Below are 24,456 nucleotides of genomic sequence, written 5' to 3'. Positions count from 1 at the left end.
CTAAAGTATGACTGTATCACCAAACTTATAGAAATGAATGAAGATTCATGATCCTTAATCAAGAAAACTTTTCTTTTCTTTATTATCAATTTTAATAAAACTTTTAAAATGAAAATATTTGGTCTGTAGAATTATTTGAACACATGTCACACATGAATCACCCAATGAAGCAGACTAAAAGCTGCAGAACTTTGGTAATTTCAAATAAATGCAGCTTCACCCTGATTTGAAACAAAGCAAACAGACTAGGGGTGTGAAACGCCATTAGACAAAGATGCCTTTTGGCCATTACCAGCTAATGCATTTAGCAGAATGAAAGAGTCAACCCACAGAAGCATTTTCCAGTAGGGATGCCAAAAGCAAGTCATTCACATAGTGGATCAGCATGGAATGCTCATCTAAAAACAGTAGGGCTTCCACAGTACACTTATGGGAGTCTTTCCAGGTGTACTGCTTACCCTCAAATATAAATGCAAAAAGATATAGTGGCAACTATCTGGATGTAGCCGAACAGAGAAAAGGGAGCTATATAGTGTGTGTGTGTGTGTGGTGTGCAGTAGTAGGGAATCTGGAACAACAGGCACACTGGCAGTGACAGAAACGTTTATTGCTTGCAAGTCCCGAGCAACACTCCATTGATTAGTACCCAGCTTTTGAAATGGCAAAATGGGAGTGTTGTAGGAACTGACAACTGCTTGATTTAATAATGTTCTTAATAATTCTTTGTTAGTTGTGGTAATTATACTTCAAAGACACATGATATTCTATATGGTGTTCCACAAGGCTCAATTCGATTTACATGCTTCTGTTAGGTCAGATTATCTCGGGGCATAACATGAGCTACCACAGCTATGCTGATGACACACAACTGTATTTATCAATAGCACCTGACGACCCCAATACTCTTGATTCACTGACACAATGTCTCACTTGTGTTTCTGAATGGTTGAGTAGTAATTTTCTCAAACTAAATAAAGAGAAAACTGAAATTTTTGTGATTGGCAATAATGGATATAATGAGGTTATTAGAAATAAACTTGATGCATTAGGATTAAAAGTCAAGACAGAGATAAAGAATTTAGGGGTAACTATTGACTCTGACCAGAATTTTAAATCGCATATTAATCAGATCACTAGGACAGCATTTTTTCACTTAAGAAATATAGCACAAGTTAGACCTCTTATTGCAAGATGCTGAAAAATTAGTCCACGCTTTTGTTTTCAGTCGACTAGATTACTGTAACGCACTCCTCTCAGGACTAAACAAAAAAAACATCAATCGATTGCAACGATTGCAGAATGCAGCTGCTAGAATCTTAACTTGGAAACAAAAATCTGAGCATATCACCCCTGTTTTGATGTCACTACACTGGTTATCTGTGTCATTTACAATTGGCTTATGGTTTACAAAGCCTGCGGTGGGCTGGTGCCCTGCCCAGGGTTTGTTTCCTGCCTTGCGCCCTGTGTTGGCTGGGATTGGCTCATGACCATGTAGTTTGGATATAGCGGGTTGGATAATGGATGGATGGATGGTTTACAAAGCCTTAAATAATCTCGCTCCATCTTATATTTCAGAATGTCTTACACCTTACATTCCAAATCGTAACCTCAGATCCTTAAATGAGTGTCTGCTTAGAATGCCAAGAGCTAAACTTAAAAGAAGTGGTGAGGCGGCCTTCTGCTGTTATGCACCTAAAATCTGGAATAGCTTGCCAATAGGAATTCGCCAGGCTAATACAGTAGAGCACTTTAAAACACTGCTGAAAACGCATTACTTTAACATGGCTTTTTCATAGCTTCATCTTAGTTAAAACCTGATGCTCTGTATATTCAATTAATTATCATTATTATTCATGGTGGCTCCAAAATCTGCACTAACCCCTACTTCCTCTTCTGTTCTTTTTCTGTGGTGGCGCCACCACCACCTGATCAAAGCACCGTGATGTCCCTACATTGATGGATTAAAGCAGTGGTTCTCAACCTGTGAGGTGGACCCCCCCCTAGGGGGGTGCGAAGTAACAAAAAGGGGGGCACGAAGATGTGAAAAAAGAAAACAAGAATCAAAAATATGAAAAAAACATCTGTTGAAACCAAAACAAATTAACTTAAACTACATTCTCATACTAGAACAATAAATATGGAGTTAGATAAATGTTGATAAAAGTTAAGTAGGTATAATAAAATATGCATCTACATTTCAAAAAAATGTTAGGGGGGCGCGATTAAAACTGTTATGAAAACTTGGGTCGCAAATACTTAAAGGTTGAGAAACGCTGCATTAAATGTCAGAAGTCCACATGACCGTCATCATCAAATTCTTCCATGTGAACCCTGAATACAATGAGGTCTGATTGAAGTCATTTGTGTTAGGTAAAATGCTTAGAGGGGGCTGGGCTGTCTCGTAGCCTGGAACCCCTGCAGATTTTATTTATTTATTTATTTTTTTTTGTTTTTTCTGTCCTCCCTGGCCATCAGACCTTACTTTAATTCTATGTTAATTAGTGTTCCCTAATTTTAATTATTTATTTTGTCTTTTTTCTCTTTCTTCATCATGTAAATCACTTTGAGCTACATTGTTTGTATGAAAATGTGCTATATAAATAATTGTTGTTGTTGTTGCTGTAGTGTAGCAAGAACAGACATCTTGCCTTTTATAGCTTTAGCCGACAGTGAATATTATTTCAAACATGGTTGTGAAACATCCTTTTTATGGACTGGTTCAGCCAAGCTCATGTGATCCATCTCATTTTTTTGGGTTGCTGACAATCAGCAGGATATTTATGGAAGAGCTGGGTGTTGTAAGCTTGAGGAGCACAGAATACAAGGGGGATATACTACTACAAAAGTGGGAACTACCTACCTCACCAGATGGGATGGGAACAACAAGAAGGGGGTCAAAAGTGTCAGTCAGCACTGGCTTTGATTATATCTGTTTAATCATGGGTCCAAGCTCAACCTGGGTATACCACTCAGTGATCATCATTAAAGTAAGAGGAAGAAACGTCCCATTCCAAAATACAGATTCAAAGATTAATACAAAGTCACACCCTGTGCCGGTCCTTGATGATATAAATAGAAAAATTGCTTTGTAGGAAAGGTAGTTTGCTTCAAATGAGAACTTGCGAAAAGCACATATGGGTCCTGGGAGTTAAATACAGTAAGTAAGCTAAAACATGTGGGTTAAATAATGACATCTTAATATGATGTACAGACAAAGGGCACCCAGTTGTGACAGTACTAAGACCTCTGCCCCATGTGAAACTAATGAGACAAAATTGGCTGAATCCAAAAGCCTCCTGGGTCATGGACTCAACAAAAACATCTCCACTTTCCACCACAGTATTCTCCAGTATCTGTAAAGGAAGAAACATCTTGTCTTCATGAAACTCCAGCAGCACTCCTGTGAACACCTAATACAGCAAACAAATTAATGTAGAGAAAAGCCAAGCAAAATGACACCTTTTATTGGCTAATTAAAAAGATTACAATATGCAAGCTTTCGAGGCAACTCAGGCCCCTTCTTCAGGCAAGGTGTAAGAAGGGGCCTGAGTTGCCTCGAAAGCTTGCATATTGTAATCTTTTTACTTAGCCAATAAAAGGTGTTATTTTGCTTGACTTTTCTCTACATTCATATTTAAGACCCTACTACTACAACCAAATTAAGAAAGGGAATCCTTGTGTACTAAGCTTACTGGGGTGCCATTTTTGCTGGTTAAAATTACAATTGTCCCAGGTATTTGAAATGTTCAAGGGAATGCCCTCCACTCTTGCAATTCGTGTTTTTATGATAAGGAACTATGACATAAGCAATAGGTATTAATAGTAGAGCAAGTCATCCTGTATGAACCAGAAAGAACAATTCCTCTTCTTCTATAGTAGTGTTAAGAATAGCTTCTGTACACAAAGAAGAAGTAGAAATAGAAAGACCAGTGATTTCTGGTGTTACCTGAAAAAAATCAGTCCACAGTATCAGCAATTCATTACATGATGTGGACTCTCCTTATCCCAGGGATGAGGTGAATTCCAAATGTGACAAGCTTACAAACTACTCCGGTTTTGATATATTGGTTGAGTATTCTCTCGCATATAATTTGGAGAGTGGTTACTTTAAAAAACATCTCACCCTTTGCTGAGTCTCGTGGTTGTGTCCCTGCTTGTTTGATGTCCCATATACATTAACTCAGCATTGCCCTCCAACTGCTTACTAACAGCAATGTGTTTCCCTCTTCCAGAGACACAAAATGTAGCACCATCTTAATTATTATTCATTTTATCTTGAATTAGGTCTATTTTCCAGGTAATTGAAATGAGGTTCAGAGAGGATAAGACATATCCTTTTAAATGTAGGAAAGGAATCAGTGGGGTGGGTGTCATTTATAATAATATTTCTTCAATAATTACACAAAGACAGAGATGAAAACTTATTAAATTTTAATTTCATTTAAATGTTATAATGTTATAATTTGCTTTAGGATTAATAAATTAATCTAATCTAATCTGATGCAATTATCACTCAAACAATAATGGATATATGGAAAATGTTTCATTAAGATACAAGTACATTTAAATCTTGATTTGGTATTTCTGAAAAATGAGATAAATAAGGATGGGATTTGTTGTGGTGAATAGTCTGTTCTTGTCAAATCTCTTCTTGTTGTTTTGTGTTCCAATGTAAATGTTATGAAACACAATCATCTCTTCTGAACAGATCTGAATTGATCGAGTCACATCTTCAGGTTTCAATTTATTAGCTTCTATTAGTTTGTGGCTTCTGTAACATGCATTGCCTTTTTTTGTCTAAACATTTTGTATAGTCAGTATCTTGAGTTATGGATGAAGATGAAAACCCTGCTGGCAAACTTTAGAAATGGAGTTGGACTGCTGCTGTTTCACAAATCATTTGTTCTGTATTCTCACAGGGGAAGTCATGCCACCTGATGCCATCTTTATCTGTCATTAACAGCACACATTCTTCTGAAGCTGAGTTTCCATTCCATTTATTTGGCTGATCTTTGCCCCAGAACCTGCAAGATAGGAATGTCTATTATACTTGTTATAATCCTGTCAAACAGTCATGTTGTCTCCACATTTCTCAGTGTAATATTTGATGGAATACAGGTACTGTACGTTAACATGCCCAATGAGTGTTCAGATAGTAATATAATTTACCCATCCATTTTATAGATCCATTTAGTCAATTACAGAGTGGTAATGTATGTCTTGGCAGTGGTAGGGGCTAAGGATGGACAAGACCTTTGAGGGACACACTTGTGCACATAAACACACACATGTAAACAGTAACCCTGGGACAATTTACAGACACCAGTGAACATAACATGGTAGTTTTTTGGGAGAAAGAAAGTAGGCTACATAGAGAAAACAAGTTTACAGAGGCAAGGCTGGAAATAAATCTGCACTTTAAGAATTCTAACATAGTAGAACCAAATAGCATCCCCTCAATTACTTTATTTTTTACTAACATTTCAAAATTAATGCTGTGCTATAGTCCTGTATCTCTGTATTTTTAAGTAAAATTAATGTATCACATGGTTTATTACTAGTGCAAAGCAATATACTTTTTCTCCATACTGGGGCAAGGAGCTAATCAAAGCAGAAATACTGAGGCTGTGATCTGGTGTAAAACAGAAGTCCATTTAATGAAAGCGAACAATACATTACTTTAAAATATAATATTGTGCTTTAGTAATGGACACAGGAAGGTGACTTTATGAAATATGACTTATCTTCTAGAAAATACAGTTCGATGGGAATACACTGGGAAAAGATACCATGTGATGTAAAAACCATGGAGCCCACTCTCTGGCCTACAGTTCAGTTGCATGTTGGGGAGCACACTGGTTAGAGTTTTTATGGTCTTGCTTGTGGACTCCCTCAACCATTTCTCTATACTGTCATGTCACTCAGGTCACAACTCCATTGCAACTTGACACAGCCTTAGAAGTTTTACAAAGAAGAAATATGGAAAAATGGCAGAGCTGATATAGAGAGAAAAAGACCTGAGCACCTACACTTAAAATGGTCATATCTGCCATCTACTAAACACTGGCTTAAAGTGGGTGAATACTTATATGATCAATGGTTTTGTTTTACTTTTGTAATTAATATAGATCACTTTGCAGAGATCTATTTTCATTATGGCACTGAAGGGTCTTTTTCTTTTCATCAGTGTCAAAATAGCCAAAATCAATTCACTATGATTTAATGATGTATAACAAGAAAATGTGAAAATGTCCAAAGGGTTGAGTACTGTTTATAGGTACTGTATTTTGGTGCACTTATTTTCCATTACCAAGCACATTCTATTCAGTGTCCTGTGGCCTCTTCCAAACCCTAATTTTAAAATTGACTTTTGTTTACTCTTTCATCATTTACTTTAAACACTTAACATTAGAATTACCAGAGTCTGATTCACAGTGCAGTGGGCTTGCCGCGCTTCAGAGACCCGAGTTCGATGCCTCCCTGGGGAGAAAATGTTATTTTTTTTTAAATGACAAGCACGGAAATTTTATATATTCGGGAATGATTTTATATATTCCAACACTGACTTTATATATTAAAAAATGAGTTTATATATTCCAACGCTGGCTTTATATATTCAGGAATGACTATATATTCTGACACTGACTTTATATATTCAAGTTTTGACTTTATATATTCGGGAATGACTTTATATATTTCGAAAATCATTGTAATTGCCTGTTTGGCACCTCATAGGTACTGTATAATAGATACATAAAAAAACAGCTAAGGAGATAGATATATAGATAGATAGGAAGGAAAGGCACTATATGATAGGCAGAGAGGGAAGCTGCTATATAATAATAAAATTACTGTTATTACTATATACTGTAGATAGACAGGGAGTTCAGGCAGGCAGGCAGAGCGGCAAAGGTTAAAAAGAAAAAAAAAAAAATAACATTTTCTCCCCAGTGGGGATTCGAACTCAGGTCTCTGAAGCACGGCAAGCCCACTGCACTGTGAGTTGGCAAATCTTATCCGTACGCCACAGAAACTGTTGTGTCAAACTTGAACCTTTTGTAAAAGTGTTTATTTGATCTTTGGACTTCAAGCTTCACACATTTTATAGTTTATGCCTACATTTTGTAACATTTATTACTAAAATATGAAAAAGTTTGTTTTAACAATGTGTTTACACAGATTACTGTAGAAACGGAACACACATGAAATGCGTGTGTTCCAAATAACGATCTATTATTTCCACTCTAAAACTCCACTTCACTCCCAGATAATCAATCAAGGCATGAGCTGGGAGAAGTTTGTGCACGTTCTAATTTGGTGGGGGGATGGTATAGCCGGCTGCTTGCAGCTTGTCTTTATTAGCACATTTAGATGACAAAAGATGCTGGCGGAGAGGTGCGAATGAATTTAAGGTGGGCCTGATTTATGAGTTTTTTCGTAGACTCTGGTAATTCTAGTGTTAACTCCGATTTGAGCTGCCTGATTGAATGCAGAAACTCTTCTTGCCAGAATTTACATAAACCAAAGTAACTGTATATTATTCTAGATTTATGTTCTTACTGTATTGTGGTGATATTCATGTTGTTCTCCCATCGAAACTCATTTTCCTTCTTCTGATAACTTAATCCAATCCAGTATTGTTCTTCACGTTTGATTTTTGAGTCTAAAAATGTCTAAACAGAAAGCAAATTCATATCTGGTAATCATATTAGTTGCTAAAGTTGAATGATGACTTGTAAATTTCTGAAAGTATGTGGATGTCCCTGTTTATAATGGGTTGCTACACGTTTCTTTTCTGTCCTACATCACAAAACTGTTTCATATGTTTGTACTTGGAGATGAATGGCTTACCTGCTCCTCCTTCGACTCTGTAATTACCAAATGTCCTCCTTTGGATATGCACTCATTACGGCTGAAAGTCCAGTTTCTTTTATCATTAGAGAAGAAGTAGCACTTGGATTTGAACAGATGCCATCCATTTGCACACAATAAACAGTTTTCATCTACCCACCAAAAAAATAAAAAAGAAATATAAAAGCATTACAAGATGATTTATGGCTCAGTCTGTTGACAGGTTTTTTTTAATCCAAAGTCATATCAAGGATTCTTACAAAATCCATATAAAAATTATATTTTCTTCAGTCAGATCATTATTTATTTAGAAAAAAGTTAAACCCAGACTCTCATATGAACCCCCTTTATTTTGATCTCAGAATGCCAAGTGGGAGATGGGTGGTCTTTTGTCTTGAACCCCTGAAGATTTAGTTGTTTTTTTCTTTATATCTCATCTCTTGAGGTTTTTTATTTTTATTTTTTGTCCTCCCTGGCCATCTGACCTTATCATGAGATTCATCTTTAGAGAATTTAGAAACAATTCTACATATAAGGATTCTATTTTTTAAATTATGTATCTATCTTAAGTAAGTGTGTATTATTTATTTTTTGTTTTTTATTTATTCATTATTATTCTGATCTAATTTTACTTTGTTTTTCTAGTCTTGCAACTATTTTTGACCTCTTGTAAAGCACATTAGGGTACATCTGGTGTATAAAAATGCATTACAGAAATAAATGTTGTTGTCTGCAAAGGAATACAAGTTTATTACAAATTGAAGCAATGATGTGTTTTCTTTCTTGACTTTTTTGAATGAAATAAACCTTTATTTGTTCCTTTAGTCACTGTAAGAACTAAGATTATGCCCGAGTGTGGTTATGAGCTGATTGCTAAAATTAAGTAAGAATTGTGCATATGACAATAGTGGAAAATAAACCTATAACTGTGCCTTACATTAGAACAATTAATATACTTAATTGATATTGAGATTATATATTTTCACTGTATATAAGTTTGTTAAAGCATGTGAAAAGCATTTGATGATGCAATATCAAACCAGAGTAATTATGATAAGTAATGCAATCAATTTTTGAATTAATTATAAAATGTGTAGGACTGAAATACTTAAGACATTACCAAACAATTTGTACTGAAATCTTAACACTGGAATGAGTTACTCACAACATTTATTAAAGCACAATTAAAATAATACATCAGCTTGCTGTCAAAAATCAAGCATGTTAAAGAATTAAATTGCTGATAAAGTCAGCTTACTTATACTCATTCAGTACTAGGGTTTAAAATTTGTTAAAGTGGAATTTAGTCCAGGATACATCTATTACATCATGGAGATATATTTGTAATGATATTTTCAATGACACAATAATACAGTTAATTATATATAATTGATTGCATGGATTTTAAAATATATCATAATAATTTAATATATTTTAAAATATATCAAAATATATTGTAAAATCCTTATAGTATATTGAAATAAGTACTTTGCAATATATTAAAATGCAAATTTTAATACATAAAATTCATCTTAAAGTATATTTGTAATGCCCTTGGCACACCTGACTAGCCTGGAAAGCAGCACTGATTCACATAAAGGGCAATTACTGCCGATAATAACTGCCATTTCTGACAGGCAAATCTCCCTCACACATTTTTTATATACTGTATGTTCTGGGAATGTCCACTAGTTATTGCATTTCTGTTTCCGATTTTCTCTCAAATTTCCCTATTTATTCACTTTCCTTGTCATCCTCAAATGGACCTTCCATTGGAACTCTGCTCTGTATATCTCTCTTCAGCCTAGTGGAGGATACTCTCGCTGAATATGTCAATTCTAGCTTCTTGCTTGTAATCTCTTCAAGGCTCCTCTTTTCAATCTGACTTTTCCTGAACTGTCTGCAGCAATAATTAAAATGGCCTCTGGCCCCAGAGTTGCTAAGGGCACTTAATTTGAGTGTTAAATGGCCTGTGATTCTCGCTGCCACTCTACTTCTTAGTGTATTTTTATCTGTGTGTTTTGCTATTTGGGTTGTACTGCTGTGTACTTAATACTTGTATGCAAAATTTGGTTGACCTAATTAAAAACCTACTCAAGTTATTGCATTTACATACACACACACACACACACACACACACACACACACAGAAAAACACACAGACATAATTCCAAAAATGGTATTTTCAGACTCAGGGAGGTCTAAAACATTGAGATTCGTCAAAATTTCGAAATGGAATTTTTGGAGGATTCCAATACTTTCCTTATACTTCGTATACGAGAAAGTCAGGGAAGTCTAAAACATCAAGATTCAACAAAATCTCAACATAAAATCTTCGGATGATTAAAATACTTTTCCTACATTTCGTATTTTATTTTCGAGATATAAAAAGGAGAAATGGCACTATCCATTTCTAAAAACTTCCAAATACAGTGGTGGTGATCTGATCACAATCTAGTCACAAATGTGCTTATTTCCAGTTTTCAAAGTAGTCATCTGCTTTCCAATTGTGACCAAATCATTCAAAATACATGTTAATGTCCAATTTATACATTTCCAGGACCGTTTTGGTTCTGTGTCCAGAAAGACATCAAAGGCTAAAAATGAGCTCATGTTACCTAGAATTTTCTTAAATAAATGCATCACAAAATTGATGAGATTGATAAGAAATGATTGCACACTTGTCTAGAAATGAACCACAGTCTCCAAGTAACAAACCACCCCATTTTACCACAATGCTGTAATAACACTTCACCTGTAAGCCAGAAGTTGTAAAAGTCATGTACTGTAAATGTACATTATATAAAAGAGGTAGATTATAGCAATATTTTTGATAAAGTGCTGATGAATAAAATAATTTATTTAGATCCTTACAGACCTTAATTTCTTTAGAGTGGCAGTTACTTATTATAGTTCCTATTAAAGTAATTTCTAAAAATATTAGCATTTTTTACTGCAATAACAAGTTCATGTTTTCAGAGAAAAGTGTAAAACATTATAACTTTTTATTAAGTATACAAGCTTAATATAGTCACAATTACCATGTTAAAACCTTTTTCAAACTATGCACAGCAAATGACTGAGTGGTTGCAAAATTCCATATTAAATAGATTTTAAACAAGTTCAGTGAGAGGTTAAAAGAAACAATCCTTCCACTAAAATTAGAAATAGCGTTAAGTTGTTTTGCCTAGCCAAGCATAAAACATAGTAGTTTGCACTTGAAACATGGCACAACTCTATAGCAAACTGGGCTCTTTAGCAGATGTGTACTTAACAACAAACTGAACAAAATTAAATTAGACTTTTTCTCTTGAATTTTAAACACCTATACATATATGTATATTCTAATTTGAGTTATCTGTAATTCCTGATCCAAACCTGATTCTGCTGTCATATTTATTTGTATGTGTTTTTTTTAACATTAAGGTCAGCTGTGCTTATACAACACATGTCTAAAATTAGTTCACTAAATAAAGTGATTTGTGAACTGATTGACTATTTAAAATAAAGACACATTGAATGATTAAGGTTTACAGTATCTCCTGATGGTCTGGCTGAACCAATAGTTGATAACCTACTTAATACCACTGGCGCCAAACTACTGAATTTATTTTATTTTCATTAACCCCAGTTTTTAGCTTTGCTTTACAGAAATTGTGTACTACACATTTTCTTCACAAATGAACCAACTTTCATTGCAACCAACGCTGTTAACACTCCAGATTAATCAGTGAAATGACTGAATCCTTCATTTATCTATCTATCTACAGTATCTATCTATCTATCTAATTAATTTGAAATCACACAGATAGTTTACACTGAATGGTCATTATATTGTAACAGTGTGGGATGTTGCATCAGACAGAAATGATAGTCACTAACAACATGAAATTATTCAAATTAGCCGCTTCAGAGCCAGCTGCAGGAAATCTATACTAATAAAAGGCAAAGCCCTCACTCACTCACTCACTCACTCACTCACTCACTCACTGACTCATCACTAATTCTCCAACTTCCCGTGTGGGTGGAAGGCTGAAATTTGGCAGGTTCATTCCTTACAGCTTCCTTACAAAAGTTGGGCAGGTTTCATTTCGAAATTCTACGCGTAATGGTCATAACTGGAAGCTGTTTTTCTCCATTTACTGTAATGGAGATGAGCTTGAACGCCGTGGGGGGCGGAGTTTCGTGTGACATCATCACGCCTCCCACGTAATCATGCAGTACATAGAAAACCAGGAAGACCTCCAAAAAGCGCTGAAGAAAACATGCATTATATAATTGAGAAGGCAGTGAAACAATAAGAAGCGAGCGAGTGACATATAGAACCATATTCATGAGTTCTGCTACTTCTGAAACAAAGCACGATGTAAACCTACACTTTAAATTAAGTTCATAGACAGGCTGCCGCTGGCGTTTGTAATTTAGTGCCTGCCCATAAAAGGCCGTCCGTCAGCGGCAATCCAATAGCAAACTCCCACTAAATATTCACGGGTGAAGGACTGTGCTTATGGAGAGGAAGATGAGATGGTCAGGGTGGTGTTTGGCACAAACTCACCGAAACTGCGAGAGAAAGTTTTAAGTGCCAGGACTAAGGTAACATTAAATACAGCCATGGACATAGCATGAGATGGCACCAGCACAGCTGGGAACCTTCGATGCATGTACACCGAGTGGCTCACGTGAACTGGCACAGTGCACAGATAAAAAGCAACAGTTCCAAAGAGCGCTGAACAAAAACCGAATTACACAATTGAAAAGGCAGCAAAAAATATGAAGCGTCTGATACATACAAGCATATTCATAAATCCAGCTACTGCGGAAACAAAGCACACGGTGGAAAAAGTCAATGTCCCGCTAAAGGAAGACAGTGTAAAAAAAAAACCCGTGCATGCAGTGTGTCAGGTCTCAGATAAAGAAGAAGACGAGCTGTTTATTGATGCAGTAAGAAACGAATCGATGAATGAAACCTGTCATCTTTACAGCGATTGACAAACACGGAATGTAACTTGAACACAACACATCCTACAAATACGAACCTGATTGAAAGAAATAATGATAATCAAATCCTTGATGACAGCAACACTCAGTAACACTCACAAAACAAATACTGTATATTGACAGTCATGTTACGTTATTTTTAAAATGTTCCCTTTTCTTTTCTAGCTTTTTAACACACTACTTCTCGCTGCATACGCGGGTATATATATATGTATATATATATCCCGATCTACATACTCGAATAATGGATACTTTATTCGCCATCAATGATTGTTTTGGTAAAGCCATACTCAGTGTATTCATTAGATGAGCGGTAAAAAGTAAGAGCGAGGGAGGATGACTTATTGAGGCATGCAGGCTGTAGTCTTGCGTCAACTCTATCTGAATTGCGATCACATTTGAAAAAATATATCTTTTCAAGTTCTATTTAGTCCATATGTGTCAAACTCAAGGGCGCGGGCCACATCCGCCCGGTGTAATTATATCCGGCCCGCGAGATCATTTTATATACTGTATTATTGTTATTAATAGCCCGGGTATATGAAGCGCTGGTAACACAATAAACTACAGATCCCATAATGCAGCGCTTCAGCTGCCTTGCGAACACTTACGCGTTAATCAAGTCTAGCTTATGATGCTGCAAGTTATTGCGAAGCTAGTTTACACGATGCTGAAGAGAAAAGTTGATTCTGAAAATAGAGCCTTTAAAAACCGATGGGAGGCTGAGTATATGTTTACTGAACCCGTGTGTCTCATTTGTGGAGCTAATGTGGCTGTAATTACAGAATTTAATCTAAGACGGCACTATGAGACAAAACATCAGGGTAACCTGAAAGACCTGAATGCAATGCAGAAGATACAGAAAGCAGAAGAATTAAATAAGAATCTGACACTTCAGCGGACGTTTTACCCGTGCACAATCACAAAGTGATTTCAAGTGAAGCTGCTTTTATGGGAGACACAAATGCACCAGTGCAACTTGCCCCACTTTCCCTGTTGCCAAGTAATGTTGAACCAAGTCGCACTACGGTGTTCCCAAATACGCACTTTGCTGATAAACTGCGCACAGCGCACTGAGTTTGCACGGCGCTTTGGTGACTTTGAAGAACAAAAAAAGTCCGTCTACATGCGGCTCGAACCTTGTGCATGTTTGGTAGCACATATCTGTGTGAGAAGCTCTTCTCAGTGATAAAGACTAACAAAACAGCACACAGGAGTCGCCTCACTGATGAGCACCTGCAATCCATCCTGAGAATCTCCACAACACAGAACCTCACACCAAACAGAAACGAACTTGTGGCCAAAAAAAGATGCCAGGTGTCCAGCTCTAAAATGACATATGAGCAAAGACAACTGAATGATTTGATTTGTTATTGCTGAAAGGAACACATTTTATTTATATTTCCAGGTTTTGTTATGCAGCATGTTCATATTTGAATTTGTATAATTTTGACAGGATATATTTTTATGGAGAGCAAAATCTTTTGGGATATTTAAAATCTAAGTTTATTTTTTATATAAAATTACATAAGAGTAAAGAAATTTGAATGTTTGTTCTTTTAACGTTTACTTTATTTCTAACCTGTATAATTTAGACAGGATATATTTTTAAGGTGAGCAAAATATTATAAGTTGTTTAAGGTTTGAGTTGATTTATTCAGGAATAATATTCCTGTCTGTTTTTACCATTCCTACCAAAAATATTTCTGTCGACTAAATAAAAATTCCTTTTATTTAAAATTTAAATAAAACTTAAACAAATCGATAGTTCATAATATCCACGCAGACTTGCACATAAGAGCGGAGTTATCCGTTTAACAAGCAGCGTATTGCACTGATACGAAATAGCTGTGTGTTTATATATGTAGATATGTATGTATATGTATATATATATGTTTATATATGTGTGTGTATGTATATATATATGTATTTGTGTGTATATATGTGTATGTATGTATGTGTGTATGTATATGTATGTGTATATATGTAGATATATATGTATGTATATGTGTGTGTGTATATATATGTGTACTGTATATGTATAGATATGTATATATATATGTTTATGTGTGTGTGTGCAAATATATATAATAATAATAATAATTCATTACATTTATATAGCGCTTTTCTCAGTACTCAAAGCGCTATCCACACAGAGAGGAACCAGGAAGCGAACCCACAATCTTCTACAGTATCCTTACTGCAAAGCAGGAGCACTACCACTGTGCCACCTGTGAGTATATGTATTTATATATATATATATATATATATATGACAGCAACACTCATCACTCACAACGGTGACAAAACAATTACATTGACAATCATGTTACGTTATTTTCAAAATGTTTCCTTTTCTTTTTCATTGCTCTTTAACACACTACTTCTCCGCTGCGAAGCGCGGGTATTTTGCTATCTAATATAAATGGCAATCCTGCCACAGTCGCACAATCTCCATTCTAGTGTGGCCAAGCAAGCCATCTTTCTGAGGATAGCAAGCTAAAAGAGAAATGTAAAGAGGAAAAATCCACTGGGTCAACACTTGGTGAGCAATGCACAGTGCTGGAATATGTTGTTGATTGTTTCTAAGACTTAAAATCATAACCTTGCATTTATTTCATGTACATATTCTGAATCGATATTATTAGTCCACTCTGTTACTTGATCAATTCATTTTTTGAACATGATATCCATTTTCTGTACCAGGTCGCAAAATCCAGGCTGAATCAGGACAGGGTAAAGGAAGGAAATAACCCTGGATAGGAAGCCAATCCGTTACTTTCATACACACCTACAGTTGCTCGTCTTAAGTCAGTTTAATCTGCACACCATTATCAAGTGGGAACAAGATGGAGCACACCAAGAAAACTCACATTGACCAAAGGAAAATATGTAAACTCAGTACGAACAGTGATGCAGTAACTTAACTAATGCACCTTTATAAAATGTTGATATTGTTAAAAAAATATATAATTTATAAAATGTTGATTTTGTTAAAACAAATAAATAATTTATAAAATGTTGATATTGTTAAAACAAATAAATACTGTTGTATTTAGATTGTCTGTTTACTATGGCACAAATGAAAACTGAAATTTGCTGTATAAGTTCTGTGGCATACATAATACATGTCAAAAGAGCCATCAGCCATGTCATGCATTGCTCCTTTATATATTATTCAAATAAAGATTATCAACGAGGAAAGATAATTCCTTTAAAAAGGAAAAAGAAAGAATGATTAATTGAGGATTATCCAAAAGCCAAAGTAAAAAGCTAAATTTTACATAGCTCTATCAGAGAGTAATCAGATCTGATTGTAATATATTACAGAGCCATAACTTTATCATGAACGATCTATGTTTTCATAAGCAGCATGCCTCTAGTCCTCCATGCTTGACAATTTCTGGATTTTATTAGATTGGAATGAATAAACATACATACCCTGAGGTAATGCATTATTTGAAGAGCACTGTTTAGTAAGGGCAGCAAATCTTGAAGACAATTTAGCATTCGTCTGGTTAATCTCTGTACACGAGGAGTGCAGCTCAGAGTAGCTCTTATTGAAATCTGAATACTGGGCCTTCAGGTCTGTGCAACAGTGGTTTAAGAAGTGCAGATCTGAAAGATTATTTAAAAGATGGTTGAGATTTTTGAGCAGAAAAATTGAATCAAAAGGAAAGAAATACATATGATTATATATATATTATCATCAAGTCAGGTGAAGTGAAAAAGTCTTGAGTTCGTCCAACTTCAGATTATGACATAATTCCAAAATGGCAGAGTACATCATGGATAGTAAGTACAGTAACACTTTATAGGTTCAGTTTCTTTATTTGAGTAATTTAGATTAAAAGAATCACCTTAAATCATAATACTAATAACTGAAAAAGTAAGCATTAACATTAACCAGAATGAACAGTAACAGACTGACCGATGTTTACCTGACTTGTACTATTATTTGTACATTGCACACAATTGTTGCTTTGTACAGGCTTTTAGTTGAAGCTTTCAAGCAGAAATAGAGCTATTATCATTGCCAAGAGCATAAAAATCTTAATTTTTTAGAAATAACAACATACTTTTTAAGCCTTTCTTGCTCTTTGGTTTCTTCTTTGATCCAGACTACAGAATTAAAAGTTAGCATTTGCTGCTAACTAAGTCAGACACCAGTTTTCATGAGGGCATCTTTTTTTAATTCCCTAATAAGGAATGCACAGAGGTCGCAAATGGTGCTCAGAATGAGAAATGCAGCATTAGTTTCACTTTCCTTCAACCATTCGTAATTTGTTCTTTCTGAATTAACTTACCTTTTCTCTCTCTTTCATTTTCAAACCTAACCCAGACTACATAAACAAGATTTACCTTGACAAACATATGCATATCCTATGACATATATAATGTTTTTAAGATCATACTAAAGTTAAAAATGTAAGAGATGATTTTAGGATGCTTCACAGGTCCACTTTCATGATTTTGTGAAGTTTTCAGAATATCCCTGTGTCCACAAAGGTTTTCCTGTGGGTCCTCCAGCTTTCTTCCCACATTCCCAAACGTGTTCTAGGTGAATAGGTCATTCTAAACTGGTCCTATGTGAGTGTTTATATGAGTGTGCCATGCTGTACATGTTTAGGATCAGTTCCTCCCTTGTGTCTATCACTGCCAGGGTAGTCTTCAGCCCTCTGTGACTGTGTGTTTAACTTTGTATGAATATATGTAATTAACTTGAGCTTCTGTGTTTCTTTTCATCGTAAACATGCCATATGCTGATGATAATACTAATCGAGACATACTGTTAATCACCACTTATGTTAATCGATTTGAAATTGGTTTGTTCAATTACATGTTTAGTGTAGATTAATGAGTATACATTATAAAAGTTAGTAAAATTTGTAAAATTCAGGATCTTTAACTATTGCATACCCAAACTCCAGAATGATCTACCTACAAATATTTAGAACTTAAGTGTTTGAAGTTATTTCTTTACAATCAAGGTATATATTCATTTGCCTCTTAAATTCATAGTCTAAAGTGATGCCTTTTTTTATACATTTCAAAAATATTTTGTCTGTTCTTGCAGGTTGCAATGGGGTTTTAGAGGACAAGAGTAACATAAACTTAACAAATACATCAATTTTTCAAGTCAAAAATGTTACCAAGTTTTGATCCACATCTTGAGATTATTCAAGTGAGTGCACCTCACTTTTTTAAGTTCACAGTGTAGCACCCTTTCAGCCCCAGAGACGTGGATTCACTTCAGAAAGTCATCACTGAGCACCCATAATTGGCACTGAATGTTGATGCCCAGATGTGAATTGCTGTGTTAGTTCTGTAGACAACTAAACAATAACAACTGAAAAAGTCACAACAGCACTTTGTATCACTGTATGCAAAGATACTGCGAGCTACTGGTGGATTGTTAAAGCGTGCATGTGCTTCAGTGAAAGAGAATATTAAGCAGTTTCAGCGGGAGAATGCCTGCTGTAAGTGGTTGTAGCACCTCATGATCTGACAGCAAATACTCCATCTGCTTTAAGCACCATCACCAACCCCCGTCCGCGTACTTGCTCCTCAGTATATTGCTAACATCATGCTCAAAACACCAGGGGGAGCATTTTTAATTAAAAATTGTGTAATATTTGAAAATGACTAAACAATCCACAAATGAAGAGAGCACCAGCAATTATTTGTTTCCACTTCAAGCACTGCATGCAGCATGTTATCAAGTGCCAAAAACTGAACACATTTTATAGGCATCCATTTCTGTTATCCATGGAAGGGTCATGATATAGCTGAAGGCTTTCCCAGCAATCATCAGATGGTCACAATGTAATAAAAACACTGGGACAGGTTGCCAGTCCATTGCAGGGTAAACACAAATACACACTATCTGGACAATTTAGCAATGCCAAGTTTAATCAGGTTGAAGTTTAGTGAGTTCAGTACAGATTTTTTAACACAGGGAAAGGGAGCTATCATTCCTACCATTTAGCACCAGGTTCTACATGTATTTAACACCAGAATCCCTGAAGCCTACGGAAAAACATGTAATCCCGGTCCACCTTAAATTCCTTCGCACCTCTCCATTGGCGTCTTTTGTTTTGTAAATTTGTCGATCAGCTCAAGCAGTCTGCTATCTCACCCCATCCCTTGATGGAGCTCAAATTGGGCAAAAAGTTCTCCCAGCTCAAACCAAGGCTCCTTATCTACGTGTGAGCTTATTGAAGTTGTACAGGATAAAATAAACCAGTATATTGTTATTTGGAATACATGCATTTCATGTGTATTCTGTGCCTACAAAGATCTGGGTAAGTGTAGGATGAAAGGAAATGCTAGTTAAGAAATGCTGAACACATACCTAAAGCAGAAACTTTGTCCATGTTATACTAATAATGATGTGAAGTGTATAATGTGTGAAGACTTTAGTCCAAATATCAAATAAACACATGTGCTTTTATTCAAAAATATAACTAAAGAAAAAAAAAAAAAATTTCATTTACATGCTGCTGTCAATGAGATAAAAACCCAAGCTTAAATGTCAATTGACTAGAAGCTGATATGTGTTCCTGAATGGTGCAGAGATAAGAACTGCTGCCTTATAACCCAAGGATATTGGGATAGAGTCTTGGTGTTCCGAGTATTGAGGTGCTGCTATTATTATTATTATTATTATAATAAAAAACATATATTTGATTTGAGTCTGTAACACCCAGTGTAAATTTTGGCTACTTGTAAAAGTTAGTGCTTGTTTTTTTATTCACTTTTATTCTGTCAGTGACGTTCACGTGGTACAACAAACTTGCCTCTCCCTCTCTGAGTTGATGATGTTTATCTCCATTCTTTTCACAAGAGCAGCGCTGACCAGCGTTGGTAATGTGGCTGACACCTGCTCAGAACTATTTGTTGTACCGGCAATCAAACATATGATGTTCCATGACAGCTATCAGACTACCATGCTGTATTTGCACTTTGACAACAAAGACACCCATGCAGAACGAGTGAAAAATGACAGATTTGCTGCGATTTTGGACATCTGGCAACGGTTTGTTGACAAATGTGTTTTGAGTTACAAACCAAGGGTAAAGACTTTCCGAGTCTGTGATCATAAAGCTTATGGATTAAAGTTTAAAAATAGTTAAAATAATAAACACTATTACCAAACAACAGAGTTAAATACAGTATATGAAAGAGATATTCTTTGCAAAAGACAATCTAATGAATACTGTACTTGGTCTTGATGCTGTATCACTAGATACATGATTCCTTAGTAAGTCAGATAAACAATAATGCAATAATGTTGGTTCAATTTTATGTAATGAATTTTAAAATGAATTCTCCGTTGTGTTATTTTCAGTTGCAAGGCTTTTTGCACAATGAAACATGCATTATAGTGTATTCCTAGAAGAATGTTTTGCTAACTCACATGTTTTGAATGCTTGGTATAATTGCGGAGAGATTAACATCTCATAACCTCCATCCTTCATGTAAAACCAGTGCCACTGATAGTCATAATTTAGTTATCCATAGAAAATTTTTATACAAGAGATGAACATTGTACTCAAATTTTAAGTTTATGTTCAAGCTCAAATTAAACTTCATTGCTATGTGTAGAGGGTACAGTGAATTTTGTTTCTAGCATGTCTGACCAACTTATGACTTTGGAATTTCAGATGATCTTGATAAGAAATCCTAATTATTTTTTTAAAATTTGCACTCCATTTTCGCAGAAATGTGTAAAAATATGATTCAACATGAAATATGTGATGTAGTCACAGTGCCTTCAAGATAAAAGTATTCATCCATGCTCTACTTATCGCCATGTTTCAAAAATACTTACGGTAAACAACCATGAAGATGATGATGGCTATCAACAAAGCACAAAGAAGCAGCAGCAGTTTGAACAGGAAGGCTTTATAAACAACTCTGGCAGGAGGCTCTGGAAGAAAGTCACAAATACTATTTAAACATCAAGTTTTCTGTTGTGAAATTGTTCTCAAAGTTTTGTTCCATATTACAGCCAGATGTGAATTACACTCTGTGTCTAAAATGGAGACACAAAAGCTCCAGCACAGCAAGATGCCTGCATTGGAGTGTCAAGCACTGAGACTAACACTGCTGGTACCCAGCTACACAGCTTTGAAAAACTGAGTTTGAAGCTCTGATTATACTGTTATTGATGCATCAATATGATTTGTGAGACTTTTTGCTTCCATTATAACACACCGTAAAAACATAAAGTCAAAACAGGTCAACAGACCAAAGCATATATTTCTTACCTATATTTTTCATTTTAAATGTTACCATTCATGTTAAATCAAAAAAAAAAAAAACAGGATTTCACAGCCAGGGTGCTGAAAGCTGCTTCAGTATTTAATAGCAACACATTTTAATGAGCTGGGCACATAAAATAATACATGAAGTAGAAACAGATGACACTTTATGCAGTTTTCGTTTTGTATAATTGTGTGTGTATTCATTTTTGTCTGTTTCATTTTACCAGGAGTAAGAACATGGGGCCTCATGTATAAACAGTGCATACGCACAAAAATGTTGCGTACACCCGTTTCCACACTCACATTGCGATGTATAAAAACTAAACTTGGCATAAAGTCATGCACTTTATCATGCCAGCTCAATCCCTGACATTCGCACGTTCTCTCCTGGGTTTTGCAAACTGGCGGCACCCAGAGTCAAAGCAGTGCTTCTGTTCCAGTGTGGTTTCCCTTTATTTTTTAGATCCACATCCCTCATGCGGCTTTATCAAATGCACTGAAATTAATCGCATATTGTTCATTAGTTTAAGGCATCTGATTGTAACTAACCTGTAACAATTTAATGGTCCACGGAATGGCCAAACTATTCCAAATACCATAGCTGCTTTAGCATTGTTACTCTTGGTGCACCATTGAGTATTTATCCCACAGTATCTGAGTGTGGAATCACAGCTGTACAGCAGCAGATCAGAAAGAGAATTATCGGTATACAGCATCAAGCACACGCTGCCTCAGCCATACACGCAGTCTATTGAACTGCTCTCATCCGACAAACGCTTCAGAGCCTTTCCTGTACTGACCTCGCGGTTCAGAAACAGTGTCATCCCAAGAATTATAAAAGTAATCAGCCAGTCCATCAATTGCTCCTTGTGGAACTGTTTGTACTTATAAGTACAATTACCTCACTGTAAACTTGCACTACAGTTATAATATTGCACAACCTGAGCCACTTTATAAAGCGCGTATTTACATATGATGACAATATCATTTTTAAGATGAAATGCAGCAAAATCTTTTATTACATTATACAGATAAAATTTTAACATCATTTAAATAATCTGTATTGTTAAAAATTTAATATGTGAGGACACGGTGGACAGTAGTAGTGATGAGCTGGCTCCCCGTTCAAGGATTGTTCCTGCCTCGCGTTGTATTCTTGCTGGGGTTGGCACGACACTGGATAGATAGAATAATTAAACATGTACTATGAAGATATTTCAGTGTTCCTTAAAAGTTTTGAAGAATCGGCATTCTAAGCTTACAGATGGCTTAACACCTATTACAGAGCTGATTGTGTGGCGATTGGGTACTTGGAGAAGGAGAAAGAAAAAGAAAGACAGGAATTGGGTGTTAGTATGTTTGAAAGAGACAGTACTGCTGCAAAAAATGATTTCATTGAAGGTTGCGCATGGCGCAGCAATCATCTTGTGTGAGGCAGGAACAATCTCTAGATGGATGGGATGCCAGCTCGTCACTATCACTGCGCCACCGTGTTCCCATGTTTAATAACATGCTTTAATTCCTATCACCATGAAAATGATATCAAGTATGCATTTCAGTATTTAAATTATTCAGAGAGCTTTAATATTACAAATATAATGGATTATGTGTCCTGTCAGAGGAAGAGAAAGCCCGTTTAAGAAGCATGTAGTGATTCACACACATAGAAGAACACATACAATACAAAGCATTTAACATGCTACTTTAGTTATGATGGTATTTGAGAAACTAGCAAATTAAACAATTTAAGAAGTTTATGATGTTCTACTTTAATGACAAAATAAACTACATGATTAAACTAGAAATTTCAAGATTAAAGTTGACATTTTAAGCTTTTTACCCACTGTGTACCTATTTTTCTTCTTTTCTCTGTACCTTAATAAGCTTCCATATGACTCTCAGACGGTGGGTTACGGCTCACTTTTTCACGGCGACTTTGAAACCTTACAACTTCTTTTTTATTTCCGACACTCTATGTCACTTGATCAACTTCCTTTTGTTGTTTATACATGAGTTACTTTTTACACTGACTGGAATTTATGAAGCAGAAGAACATGGAAGTTGGCGTACGCACAGATTTATGCAACTGGATTTTTTTGTGCATACGCACATTTCCGCTTTTGTCCATACGCCATGTTTTAGTGTGAAATCTACTCACGGCCTTATGCATGAGGCCCCTGAACACAAGCAGCTTTCCAAAGTAACTCTCTGACTCAACATAAAACTACTTCATTATTTATCTGTGAAAATTTAAATTACACTTTTTAATCAGCTGGAAGGGTATAATATTACATTAAGTCTAAATGATATTGTTCTATATATATACAGTATACTGTATATATATATATATATATAAATATATATATATACAGTACTGTAAACAGTTTATAAAAATTAAGGCATTACTTACAATAATAACAACACCGACAACACTTCTTTCTATAGCACATTTTCATTAAAAACAATGTAGCTCATAGTGCTTTAAAAGATGTCAAAGAGAAAGTTGCAAGAAAAAGAAAAACAAATAAGATAAGGCAATAGTAATGAATAATAAAGTCAAATGACAGAAAAAACAAAATAAACTCCAGTTAAGCTGGAGTAAAAAAACAAAATCTGCAGGGGTTCCAAGGCCAAAAGATCACCTAGGCCCCCACTGGGCATTCTACCTAACACAGATGTTCTTAATTCATTCCTCTTTGTTTTCTGGCTTTATATGATACATATTTCTATGTAGGTAAATAACAGGCAGAATAATAGACTGTATACAGTGATCCCTCGCTATATCGCGCTTCGACTTTCGCGGCTTCACTCCATCACGGATTTTAAATGTAAGCATATCTAAATATATATCACGGATTTTTCGCTGGTTCGCGGATTTCTGCGGACAATGGGTCTTTAATTTAAAGTACATGCTTCCTCAGTTTGTTTGCCCAGTTGATTTCATACAAGGGACGCTATTGGCGGATGGCTTAGAAGCTACCCAGTCAGAGCATGTATTACATATTAACTAAAACTCCTCAATGATATACGATGTGCTTCCCGAGCGGTGCTTGACTGTTTGCTTTTCTCGGTCTTTCTCTGACATTCTCTGTGCCTGACGGAGGGGGTGTGAGCAGAGGGGCTGTTTGCACAGAGGCTGTTTGCCTAGAAGATACGGAGGCTACTCTAAAAAATGCTGAAAGACTACCTTCACATTGCTCCCTTCATCGCGGTGCGCATACTTAAAAGCCCAACAGCACGTATTGATTTTTTGATTGTTTGTTTTTCTGTCACGCTCTCTGTCTCTCTCTGACATTCACTGCTCCTGACGGGGCTCTTTTGAAGAGAAGATATGTTTG

General features: G+C 35.6%; 1 protein-coding gene across 4 annotated transcripts in view; it reads right to left on the bottom strand.

The window, feature by feature from the left end:
• Positions 1-4,506: 4,506 nt before the first annotated feature.
• LOC120528668 (CD209 antigen-like protein C) overlaps positions 4,507-24,456 on the bottom strand; it is a 36,275-nt gene continuing 16,325 nt past the window's right edge. For 3 of the 4 annotated variants that reach the window (XM_039752828.1, XM_039752829.1, XM_039752830.1), the window contains 5 exons: positions 20,683-20,781; positions 16,290-16,466; positions 7,852-8,003; positions 7,561-7,673; positions 4,507-5,024 (listed from right to left, as the gene is read on the bottom strand). In XM_039752828.1, the coding sequence (XP_039608762.1) occupies positions 4,862-5,024; positions 7,561-7,673; positions 7,852-8,003; positions 16,290-16,466; positions 20,683-20,781 (704 nt within the window). In that variant the 3' untranslated portion in view covers positions 4,507-4,861. Of the gene's footprint in view, positions 5,042-7,560; positions 7,674-7,851; positions 8,004-16,289; positions 16,467-20,682; positions 20,782-24,456 lie in introns of all 4 variants that reach the window. The other variant, XM_039752831.1, reaches the window with a different exon arrangement.

Source organism: Polypterus senegalus, chromosome 4 (assembly GCF_016835505.1).
Source record: "Polypterus senegalus isolate Bchr_013 chromosome 4, ASM1683550v1, whole genome shotgun sequence".
In the NCBI taxonomy this organism is placed as follows: domain Eukaryota; kingdom Metazoa; phylum Chordata; class Cladistia; order Polypteriformes; family Polypteridae; genus Polypterus; species Polypterus senegalus.
This window is presented reverse-complemented; position numbering and strand designations above follow the sequence as displayed.